This window comes from Monomorium pharaonis, chromosome 3, assembly GCF_013373865.1.
Source record: "Monomorium pharaonis isolate MP-MQ-018 chromosome 3, ASM1337386v2, whole genome shotgun sequence".
Lineage (NCBI taxonomy): Eukaryota > Metazoa > Arthropoda > Insecta > Hymenoptera > Formicidae > Monomorium > Monomorium pharaonis.
Window position 1 is genome coordinate 4,442,158 of NC_050469.1, and position 12,059 is coordinate 4,454,216.

Sequence of the window (12,059 nt, forward strand, 5' to 3'; positions counted from 1 at the left end):
CACCGTGATGTATGATATCAAAATAATATACTAGTTTTGTTTCTTTTTAATTTCCTTCCTTTACTTTCGCCCTTCTCTCTCTCCCTCTTCTTTTGATAAATAAACCGTGCAGTGCGTCGATTCTCTTGCTACAAAAATTGCTTCAGCCCGCAGTTGCGTGATCTTTCGCTGTATATTTCACGTTAATCTTATTTCATTAAAATATATACGCCGAGATATTGTAGTTCATAATTTGTATTCTTGAAAATGCAAACGACGTCCGCGAGATCAGCGAAATCCGAAATCTGTGAAAAAAATCCCAATTCGCAGAGAGAACGAGCGCGGAGAGAATATTATTTCATTCTCGGGTTTTTTTTTCTCTCGTGTGGTTTTTGTCGCGTCGATGGATTCACTCGGATTTAACGATGAAATTGTTTACCGATCGTGACACAATTAGTTCGGGCCCGGTATTACTTTTATAATTCTAGATACATTGCATCGGATATATAAATTGCATTAGTCAATGAAGCGTGAATTTATATTGGCGGTTACGGAACGAAATGCGCAATATTATTAATTGATACGTGTCGTTGCAGAGTATCCGAATTTACATATCGCCGTTTCCGAGCTTGTTGTTCGGTAAAAATATCGCGAAAAGCGGCGGAAGGACTGGAGGAGGAGGGAGGGAAGAGAAGAGGGTGTATCGCTTGCCGTCACATCACGCACTTTTCCTCCGAATGCAGTTCACCGACCGTTCGGTCTCGCCGAACGATAACCGGAGGAAAGGAGAGAGTTAACCTGTTCTGCGGTCGCGTGACGAGGTAAGATTAGAGGCGCGGTTGCGTTTCGAAGTTAAGCCGACCCGGTTGCATTCGCCTCGGAGTTAAACTCGCCCGCATTTCGCTTGCCCTTATTTAGCGAGAGCGTTCCGGTGCGCTCTACCTTTTTACCTCCCTCTCCCCTTCTCCTCTCCTGTTCCCGCCATCCTCCTCTCCGGGGGTCTGCATTTTTGCAGACTCGCGTTTCGCAAACCCCGGCGGCTCCGGCGGCACCGCCGCGCCGTTTCGACATGTTCGCGTGAAGAGCGGAGGGTGGTTGCATGCAAACATATTTACACACACATACACACACACACACACATATATATATATGTACATATTATATATTTGTGTATATATATATATATATATATATATATATATATATATATATATATATATCCGCGACACATGTACCGTGCGCGCAGATCTACGTGCGATCAATTTTCAGGTAGCCTGTACCGTGACACTTTTAATTTATCAGTTTAATTAACGGTATTTATGGCCGCGCTCTCGTCAATTACTGGACGGAATCGGCGCCTTTCTTTGCGTGCACGTCCGTCTCCACGAAAGGGTTGTGCAGCCGATAACGCAGTAATTTATATATAAATATAATAGCTAATAATGAAGATAGCACTGTGTAATGAATGGAAGTTCGAAAATTCTGATTCAAATGTTCTCCGGTATCTAATAAAATTTCTCGTGAATCAATGGAATGGCAGAACAATTCCATCGCTCGATATTTGTCGATTTAGGGTAATTAAGAACATATCTTTGATTTGTTATCATCGAACTAGTTTGTTTATTACTTAAATTTTTATAAATAGTTCTTGTGTGTGTGTGTGTGAGAGAGAGAGAGAGAGAGAGAGAGAGAGAGAGAGAGAGAGAGAGAGAGAGAGAGAGAGAGAGAGAGAGAGAGAGAGAGAGAGAGAGAGAGAGAGAGAGAGAGAGAGAGAGAGGGAGAGCGTGGAAGGAATGTTTAAATTTCCATAAAAAGTAGTGCAAAGTACTGTGAAATTATATATACAACGGTCGCAAAGGAAGCAAGACTTGTATTTCTGTGCCGCGCCATTTCCGTTTTGTTTGCACCTCGAATTTTTCTAATGAATGCAGAATAACAATGCTTTACGAACTACAATCGCGGAATTAATGATGTTTATCTCGTCGGTTGCAGATGATAAGTGAAACACGAATTAAGCGAAGAAATAACGTCATTCCCTCCCTCCTTCCCACCCTCCGACGCTTCTGGACGGTTTTTCCAGAAAAAACTTTCGCACCGGCACACGTATCGTGGAACAACATAAAAGAATAAAGTGACTCGGCAGCGGTCTGTTAAATTGGGAATGAACGGTGGTCGGCACGCAGTCGAAAGGTCGAACAAAACGCGAATTTAATCAATTTCCGGCCGCACCGCAGCGCAGCGACGCGGACAAGAGGCGCGCGTGGCGATTTTAATTTATCAGTTTAATTAATGGGCATCTAGTGGTATACACGGGGTTGCCAATTAAAACAGAATCAATGTCATCGGGTTGTCCCGCCGCGATTTCTTCTTTCGACGCGTCGCCGCCCGTCGCGAATATCGCGGAAGTCCGGAAGCGCCGCGGCGGCGGCGCCACGTTTGCCATATTACGGACAATCCGCAGACAAGCGGCGCAGAACAAATCTGATAAATTGACTGAAATATCACAGGCTGTGTGTCTGTCCTTTGGACGGGAAACCCATCGATATTTCGTGCCGCGCGCGGAGCGAACGTGGAAAATGCGCGCGCGTACCTACAGCGCGAATTTCCGGAAACGTTAATAATCTATAGGGATGTAGGTCAAGAGTTACGAGAAACGATGAAACGACAGGTGCGGGATTGCGAGCGCGATATCACCGCGCGCGAATTACTCTTGTTAACGTTCGTTTCGCGCCGTATGTATACGCGCGCACGTATGCGTGAACGTAACGCGCGAGGGAACGTACCGCGAGTCGGCGAGGCTGCATGGCTCTGCTATTAACGCATCTTGATGATAATTAATCCCGCGCGCGCGTTAACGTCCCGTGGGATGCGCCTCGCACGCGTATCGCAATTTTGTTCATGAAATGGAAAAAAATAACGTTGCGACGCAATCTCTTCGCTCGGCGTGCACCGCCGAGGCTCTTTCGGTTCTATATTAAAAACTCATGTAATCAATTTAATATTAAGTGGACATAATGTAACGCTATTACTACAATGAGAAAATATTAAAGCTTGCAATTTAAAGATAATCCCTTTCCGGGAGATTTATGGCGTAATTCTTTTGTACGTTTTTAAATGTTTTTTTCACAGAATTGTCCTGATCTTTGCTTAGAAAATATCAATTCTAAGTTATTCTAAAGGTTTATAAAAATTTTATATAAAAGAAACATATGAAACACGATATGATGCAAAAAATATAAAGAAAATATTTGGAAATCCTGTGTATTTTTAAAATATAGATATAGATATATGTGTTTGTAAAATATATTTTTTTAAAGGTATTAATTACGTTAATCTTTACTAAAAGAACATCAGTACTGAAGTATATGCAAAAATTTGTAAACATTTTATATAAGAAAAATACTTATACAATATTATATAAAATATATAATAATAATAGAAAAAACATAAATATAAAAGAAATTTGGAATATTCTGTATATTTTAATATAGGTACTGGTTCAAAAATTCTATATGAGAGAAACACATATGATACCATATAAAAGAAAATATAGAGAAAATCTAGGAAATTCAGCATCTATTTTTAAATATAGACGTTTAAAATATTCTATTTTTTAAAGATATTAATTGTTAATTATATTGATCATAACTAAGAAAACATCTTTAAAAATTGAAATAAAGAAAACAACAAAACAAACAAATATAAAGAGCTCGTTAATGCTAAACAAAAGTAATACGATAAACAGGTCTTGGCTCGATATATTATCGTATTATTTTTGAAATAAAGAAATTAATTAAAAAATTATTTTAAAAAAATACTAATACAATATTATATAAAAGAAAACATAATAATAATAGAAAATATAAAGAAAAAATGTAGAGAAATATTCTGTATATTTTAATATAAATATTTAAAATCTCATATTATTCATATCACATGCATAATTTTCGAGGTGCAGACGGCGACAACAAGGCGATGACGCTATTAAAGATAAAAGTCATATCAAATTGATCGCTCTTTCGCGATTTATTTCGCGAAGTGATTTTTACACACCTATAAAATAAAATTTCACGACGCATACGACATCGATCGACTTGTGTAAACATATTAAAAATGTAAACGATTTAAAACGCCGGTATGATCAAACATAGCTCGAAAACTATCAATATTTGTTAATATCCGCGCAACGCGTGCGGTGTACTGTAACACAAGCTTTCGCACTGAAAGCCGAAAGCGCATAAAGACAAAAAAGAGATCGGTTTAAAAGGAAAATTGCGTGCGCAGTCGCTGCGTTATCGCAAGAAATTTCTGTTATTTACATTTATTAGCGCGCTCGCTCATGCCTGCATTAAGTAAGGCGTCTCGCAAATGCGGTGCATGCAGTGTGTCTTACCTTCTCTATTATGCACACGAGATTTATGATAGACCCTACGTCGACGTGATGCTCGTCGCTTCCTAATATAAACGCCTCTGGTATCACTATATTTAGATTGACAAAGTGTGACAGTATCCCTGCACTTCTCGAGACCTGTAAAATAAAGAATACGACAGCTATGAATCATTTTGCACAAAAAAAACCAGACATGGTACAATGCAAAACAATTTTAGAATTTTAAGAAAAAAATTAAATCACAATTTTTTTTGCCTTTTTATTCTAATTATAAAGATAGCAAAATTCCATGAAACTGTCCAATAAAATATAATATAAGCTATGATATACGTAAAATCAAGCTATATAAAATCTAATTTGAGAGAAAAAAAACGGAATAACGAGTTTTTACGATCCTAATTTAATTTTCTGGAAAATAATAGTATAATAATATACACATGCACACAATCCAAAATAAATCACAAAAGATAAAATAAAAAAATTTTTAACGTAAAAAGTTAGACAATATTTTATTTTTAAAAAGTTCGTTATTATGAAGGTATTTTTGATTATAATTATATTCAATTTTAGATTAAAATATTTTTTCGTATGTACATAGATATCTTTTCTTTTTTTTTAAATAAAAACTTGTCATTTACTAATATGCATCAATCATTAATTAATTCATCGATTATTTTACTGTTTTTTTGCATATGTGCACTTTTATTAATTAAAATGATTTTTTGTTATTTTTAAAAGTAACACATTTTTTAATAATAGTTATTAGTATTCATTGATTGATTATTTTTCTCTTTTTTATATACGCACTATAAAATTCAAAAGGTTCTTATTTTTCTTCATTTTTCGATTGGAACAGTATAATTCTATGGGGTATAATAAATATTAAATCTAAACTATATAAAATCTAAGAACAGAAAAAAGCGCAATATTTAAATTCTTAGAATTAATTTTATTTTAACACTATGGAGTATAATATGTGTATATATATATATATATATATATATATATATATATATGTACATACACATATATACATATACATATACATATATACACACACACACACAGTAAAATGTATGCAGTCTAAAACGAATCGCGAAAGCTAAAAGGAAAATATTTTCACTGAAATATTGGACAACCTCATACATAGTAGCCAACCCAAAAGCTTCTACACAAACGCAAAAGACCATTCATTTAAAAAATATTATTGAGTAAAAATATCTTTGATATTTTTCAGCAAAATTGTGATAAACAAATTAATTAGCGTACATCGATTAGAGTATCAAAAAACTTTATTAACTGTATCATATTCACGTATTTGTTAAATCAATATATAAATCAGTGTAAAAAAACTTATTGTTCGTTTTAATAACGAGCGAAAGCTTTAGGCAAAGCGTTGTGAATTTGAAGATATTTCACATACTTTCAGTCGAATATATGCTTCAAGCACGCACAATATGAAAGCTGAGTGAGCATTAATTCAACGGGTTTTGAGTACATGGAAATCGGCTTATCGACAACTTTGTCCGAAAATGTTGTAAATCGAAATATCGTTTTTCATTGCAGTACTTTAAACGTTTCAACGTAAAACTGAGTGCTCCTCTGACAGTATTTCAATCTTTTACAAATAGATAAGTTTTAAAATAGATAAGTATAACATAAAGCATGCATGCTTACGTGTGTACATATTATATACACATATGCGCGTATACATAAATATATAAATACATATATATGTATACATATAATTTTATTCTAATGAGAATTTAGTTTCATTAATCTTGTTCTGTTCGAATTTGCTAATCACATTCTTTGAATCAATATGAGCAAGAAATCTTAAACAATAAAAAATAAAAAAAAAATTAAAAAAAAATCTTACATTAATAGGCAAACTATTAAAACTATTAAAAGTGTCAAGGAAAAGAAGTTTTAAATAAAACATTAATAAAAAATAAAATATATTTCAAATAAATCCGAACAGAACAGCAGGATTAATAATTGAAAAATCAGTTTCACAATCTCTCACTATAATGAGTCAGGAGAGTAGTGTCTCGCGCCAAGTGAATGTTTAGTAATGCAACGTAAAGATGTGTATGAGAAAATATCATCTGAATATTATATAACAAAAAAAAGATTAGAAAAGAAAAAGAAAACATCGGATCAATCTTCCCGAAAGTTTTCTCAGTACCCAAAGGGAAGACACGGGAAGGAATTGTCTCGAAACGTGACTAAAATTATAATTTAAATACGTTAAGGTCGCGTTGGGCAAAAGTCCCATTTTCAAATTTTACCTCTTCCTTATGCGACTTCTAGCTAAAACACGAACAGAATATTGTCTCTGCGCCGTTTCCCTTCCACTTCGTTCTTCGACTGATACTCAGGGAAACAACTCACGGTCCTTTTTCGCGAACGCGGCCGCTCGAAAAACCATTCCTCTATCCCGGGTATACCGTGGGATGTTGCCGGATATACCGTATGTCGTTTTAGTGCACTGAGATGCTGCAGCGTGCAGCTGCAACGAACTCGAGTCTCCGGGAAAGTTTGTCGCAGGACAATGGTCCTCCGTAGGTAGATAGGTAGGTAGGTAGATGTAGGTGGGTAGGACGCCGCGCGTCCATAAAAAAGTATTATGCGAGTTTGAGAAGTGTATCGTTTCGCTGCCAAGTTGGACGAGCGCCGCGTCGGTCGCCTCCGCGACGCGCGGAACTTTCTTCTTCTTCTTTCTCTTGCTGATTCGGAGTGCGAGCCGCGGCGGCGCGCCGGGCTGTGCATTTTCGAAACGCATCTCCGTGCATCGCGCGCGCATACGGCCGTCGCGGTAAAAATGTCACCGCGAATAAATATACAGTCGGATGCCGGGTGATGGTATTTTTTTCTTTTTCTCTCTTTCTCCTTTTTTTAAAACGCGTTATACGCGCGCGCCTTCTGGACGCGTATACATTGCGGTTATGAAACGTCATGAAACGCCTGGCTGCTCTCGCTGTGCTTCTCTGCTGCACCTACTTTCTTTATTTTTTTTTTCATTTTTAAAGGGCTACGCGGCAAAGAGAGAGAAAGAGAGAGAGAGAGAGAGAGAGAGAGAGAGAGAGAGAGAGAGAGAGAAATCTCGACTCGTTGTACACGCGCAACTCGCCATTGTCATGCGCGGGTGTATAATCGTATTAATAAAACGGTATATTCCATGGGCGACGCGTTATAATAGCAAAGCAAAGACTTGTGTGCTTTTGCATGACAAAAGAGGAAATTGACAAGCGCTGATGCTCTTGTTGTCACGGCAGCGGTAGATGGGTCACTTCCACGGCACAAAAGAACCGTGGATAAGAGACGAGAGCCCAGTTAATTAAATCCCCGTACGTTTAACTGTCTTGAAAAATCTGTTATCCGGCAAAACGGCATATCTGTCGGCTATAAACCCAGACGACAAGCAATAACGAGTAATTGTTATCCCTCACGGCTACGTATGGCAGTATTTTTTAATGGACACATATTTTTTCTTATAGTGTTTTATTATTTAGTCTTGATCCAAGTATTCAATTAAAAAATAATTTGTTTTCTCGCCGTTTGAAAAATTCTTCTCAATGCCAGCGAAACAATTAATTCTGTAAGAATAAAATACTCGATGGAAACAAAGTTAATTGTTGCCCGTAGCTTTTTTGATCTGACGAATACGATTCCTTTTATTGAATTATTGTATCACATCACAATTCGAGAAATTTAAAGTTTAATTTGCAAAACAGATATTTTAATGTATTTTAGTTCTTATATTGTAATTATGTTGTGCGACGTATCGGAAAAATTGCATTGCGATCAAAGTTAAGTGTGCTGATGGACTTTCAATCTTCAAAAAGAATCAGTTATATCGATTACGGTGGAAAAAATATTTGTAATTAATATCTACTTCAGATTCATTAATTAATTAATCAGTAACTTCAAAAAAGTTTATATATATTGCAGCAATTAGATTAAACATAATTTTTAGTGTTTTCCTTTTCTCGAGACCAAAATATTTTACAACGTATAAAATGACGTGTTATATTTTATTACTAATTATTTATTAATTATATATATTTACATTTAATAAAAACTGTAATTTAAAACATCCTGTGGCTTTTGAAGATTATAAAATATTTTTAAATTATGCTATTCAAATTTAAGAATTTTTCAGATTATTGAATGTTGGTAATTTCAATTGTCAAAGTAGATAATTTCAATTTGAATTAGACAAAAAACTTTACATACGTGTGAATTGTTTAAAAAATAACAACAAATATCGTTTAATTTCAATATCTGTTATTCCATCATCTCGAATTTATCAAAATTAATATTTAACAATCTGAGACCTTTAATTTGAATAATATATTTAAAAAATTTATTAGTGATTCTTAATATGTTAAATTGCAACTTTGGTTTACACTAGAATCTTACATTAATCATAAATATCTTTTTAATCATAATAAAAACAAATTTTTATTAAAAATTGAAGAACCACATCTAAACATTTTAATTGCAAATAAACTTGTTCAACACATGTTGTTACAATATATCAAAGGTATACTAACGTTAAGCAATGTAATGTTCTGTCTCAGTAATAAAGACAATTTTTTAATCTATGTACTGTAATCGCGTTAAAAAAAGTCTAATGATATTTTTATTAATACGATCGTCTAATTAATTATTGATATTTCTTATAAAACGCAAAAGACCGACTTCAGGATGATCGAGAGTTCGCACCGTATGAAGTACGGAGCGCGGAATTTGCGGCTACCCAATGCGATACTACATTCGCAGTGATATACTCGTTCACTACGCCGACGAGCCCATAAATACGGTGCAGCCGTATGTATGTATCTTGCGCACTGCCTTTCAAATGAACGGTGGCGTGTCGTCCATGCAAAATCGCACGAATTGAAAGTATGTGCATTCTGATTAATTGGTCGACACGCGAGGCGCGCGTTTATCCCTCATCCTCTCTCCCTTCGCGGTTTCTCAATCGAGAAGAGTGCGACGCACATTACGCCGCGCATCGACCGCGCGCGCGAAGGACGTTCATTTTCATCGCGCTTGAATAACGGTAGATAAATTTGCGAAGGAAATATTATCGCGCGCGGGCGCGCGCTTTTCTCGCGAAATTTTATCTTGCCGCGGCATGCAGAGGGAACGCCGGGCCGAAAGCGCCGCTGTAAATGTTGCGCCATGAATTTCGTTCGCGGCGGACGACGAGCTTTTTTCCCCGGCTCTCCAAGATAAAATCGCGGACCATCTGGCGCAGATATGCGTTTACAATTACCGCCGCGTCGCGAATCGTCCATGTAAATGCCGTCCGTCGTTTCGAACTGAACCGCGGGTTTTTTTTCCGCGATTAATACACCCGAGCCGAGTCGTGCCGACTCGGAATGACCCTCCGACGAGGATTATCGACCTCCTGTATCGCGCTCGTTCCTCCCTCTTTCGTCCCTCATCCGAAAATGCGAGGATACTCTTATCTGACGCGCGACGGGGATAAAAAAGAATTAGGTCTGTCACGAATTGGGCCGTTCGGAAAATCTGCCGATTGTGCGAAGGAGAGCCGGACGTCCCTCGGATTTTCAGGGGTAAGGCTCGGGCATATATCAGCCGGGACAGTTTCCTCGTTTTTTCCTTCGAAATTACGCGTTTCGCGGAAATACGCTCTCTGCGTTAGCCATTTGATCTCAGTGCAAATATATCAGAGAGGTTCCTTATGAGCACGCATGCATGTGTTCGTGACAGATCTGATTATCACGCGTTGACTTTTCCGGAGTAATGCGTCTTGCCGTCGCTTATCCCGAGGGAAAGCTCCACCTAGCATTCAGCGTGAGTCTTGCGAAAAAGTTAATCTGCGAAACGGCCAAATTATCTATTTATTTAACACGCTTTCATATAAATAATTCCTCCTCGTCTCGCTATTTTGTTTAACTCGCGTATTAAGATTTGTTATCTACGACGTGCCACGCTTTTTTTATAATCCCGATTTAAATTAAACGCGTTCCTTAATAGAATATCTGTATTTGGAATATGTTAGAATAAAAATATAGCATGATAAGATATAATCAGCAAAAATAAAAATGTGTACAGAGCATACACACATAAAATATGTTTGTTGAAAATATGAAATTCAAGAATTTATTATAACAATATCGCATATAAAGACATGTACATATGTATGTATATATACACTAGATATCTCTTTCTTTCTCTTTTCCTTCTCTACCCGCGCATTATTTTTGTCTCCCGTTTATTGAAAATAAACTCTCTTTTTCGCATGCGTTTGTATTACAATCGTAATAATTTAAAAAATACCTTTTATTACGTAAAAACATTTTTCGTGCAACCGTCGTCTCTCATCACAGATTTTGTCACGAAAATTCATAATATGATTGTTTCATTCATTCCCGATCATTCTCTCCTCTCCGTATGTTGCATTGATTAAAAATTTCTATGTCTGCAATACATCATTACTTCACATGCTCGTGTTTAAAAATAGTAGTGGCGAGAGCTTCGCAAGTTTTTCATTGCAGTATTTTTACTTAATGCCGTATAAAACAACGTACACGCGCGCTGATACACAGTGAACACGTAAATTAGATTAATGGAATTCAGTTTAATCAGTCGGATTATTACCTTCACGATACATTAGCTATTTGTTTGTAATTCAAAACGCGAGAATACCAATAAATAATTCTGAATTTATCAACGACTATATATAATACTCACGTCTATTTAATCGGAGTCGCATGTGCTTCGTATCCTTAGTTCTCTTTTTTAATCCGATTAAGTATGACGTGATAGTTACGTGAATTATATACTGAAAATTGGAACGTTTCTGATGCGGCAAATCGCATTTATCTGTTTTTTTTTCTAATTTACAGCGAATTTTATTTTTTTTTATTTTCGAATACACCGACATACATTGCGTGAAAAATATCATTCGTCTATTATTGAAAAAAATAAAAAAAAAAATAAAAAATAAAAATTTTCAATGTAAACTAGCACTGAATAATGTTTTTGCTCTCATAGTTGAAGCGACAGAAATAATAATTTGTAGAAACTGAGATTCTCATTGCACGTAATCTTTGCCTTTACGGTCTCGCCGAAGAACGTGTATCACTCACATTTTCACAATAAAACCTGGTTTGTCTTACGCGGCGCTTTTTCGCGGTCGTTTTCGTGCATTTAACGTGACTAATATCACGGGCAAAGTACCTTCTGTATCAGAGATTGCCTCTCTATTGCGAAATAAGAGTAAAAGAGAATATATACGATTTAACAATCTTTCCTTTAAAGGAAAAGAGGAAGCAATCGAAACATATGATTATATCTGGCTTTGACTGTCGATTACGATACCCTCTCGTTTTATCAGTTCTCGTGCATATTGCGTTTTTATTTCTTAGTTAACTTTCTTTGCAAATTGTTCGTAAAAGAACAATCATAATTTATATGATGTGTAAATGTAAGAATAATGACATAATTTTCTCGACGGTTACTCTGACGGTTATTTTATTCTTCGCGATACACGACTTCCTTTTACAATCACAAAGTCGACGTCATACATATGTTTCTACTCAGAAAGCGACCAATGAAAAACATCAGTTTCCTCTAGAAGGCGACGTAAAATATTCAATGCATAAATACAACGTCCTCGTATATATACATACATCGGCTTTCGTAGCGG

General features: G+C 36.1%; 1 protein-coding gene across 3 annotated transcripts in view; it reads right to left on the bottom strand.

Moving 5' to 3' along the window:
• The window catches only part of LOC105837291 (zwei Ig domain protein zig-8), a 296,303-nt gene that overhangs the window by 60,323 nt on the left and 223,921 nt on the right, over window positions 1–12,059 (bottom strand). For all 3 annotated transcript variants that reach the window (XM_036285010.1, XM_036285011.1, XM_036285009.1), the window contains one exon: window positions 4,373–4,507. In XM_036285010.1, the coding sequence (XP_036140903.1) occupies window positions 4,373–4,507 (135 nt within the window). The remainder of the gene's footprint in view (window positions 1–4,372; window positions 4,508–12,059) is intronic.